Below are 640 nucleotides of genomic sequence, written 5' to 3'. Positions count from 1 at the left end.
TCCTCCCCGAGTCTCCCCCAGCCTCCTGCCGCTCCGCCCTGTGCCTAGTCCCTCGCTCCGGCTTGACTTAATTTCCCAGCGGCCCCTTCCCCAAACGGGGCGGCCCTCCGGTCCCCCTCTTTTGCAGGCCACTGGGAATTTAAATCAGGAAGCCGCCCCAGCTGGGACTAGGGGTGGAGGGGGGGCAGAAGGTGCCCCTGATTTCCCAGGGGGCAGGATAGAAAACAGACTGGAGCACCTAAGCCCCCCCAAAACCCCCTCCCCCCGGGGATGCCTATGCGCTCCCAGGGCCCCCGACGCAGCGGCAGGGGAACCAGGGGGCAGGGGGTGAGGAATCGTGTTGCTTTGCCGAAATGTGCTCACTGTGTACTCTCTCTCCTCCCTCCTCCCTCCCTCCCGCTGCCCCTCCGTGTCCCTGGCCCGTGTGTGTGTCTCTCTCCCAGGCCTCATGACCTGCCGAAGCCAGGCGCTGCCCGAGCAGGCCAGCACCAACCTGGGGCTGGAGGCCATTATTAGAAAGGCGCTCATGGGTAAATATGACCAGTGGGAGGAGCCCCCGCTGGGCGCCAATGCTTTTAACGCTCTGAATGCCAGTGCCGGCCTGCCCGCTGCTATGCCCATAACCGCTGCCGACGGACGG

General features: G+C 65.2%; 1 protein-coding gene across 1 annotated transcript in view; it reads left to right on the top strand.

Annotated features, from left to right (window-relative positions):
• The window catches only part of LOC102763411 (nuclear receptor corepressor 2), a 49912-nt gene that overhangs the window by 29546 nt on the left and 19726 nt on the right, over positions 1–640 (top strand). Inside the window, exon 16 of the mRNA XM_015567218.1 lies at positions 444–638. Coding sequence (XP_015422704.1) covers positions 444–638 — 195 coding nt within the window. The remainder of the gene's footprint in view (positions 1–443; positions 639–640) is intronic.

Source organism: Myotis davidii, unplaced genomic scaffold (genome assembly GCF_000327345.1).
Source record: "Myotis davidii unplaced genomic scaffold, ASM32734v1 scaffold43, whole genome shotgun sequence".
Taxonomy (NCBI): domain Eukaryota; kingdom Metazoa; phylum Chordata; class Mammalia; order Chiroptera; family Vespertilionidae; genus Myotis; species Myotis davidii.
This window is presented reverse-complemented; position numbering and strand designations above follow the sequence as displayed.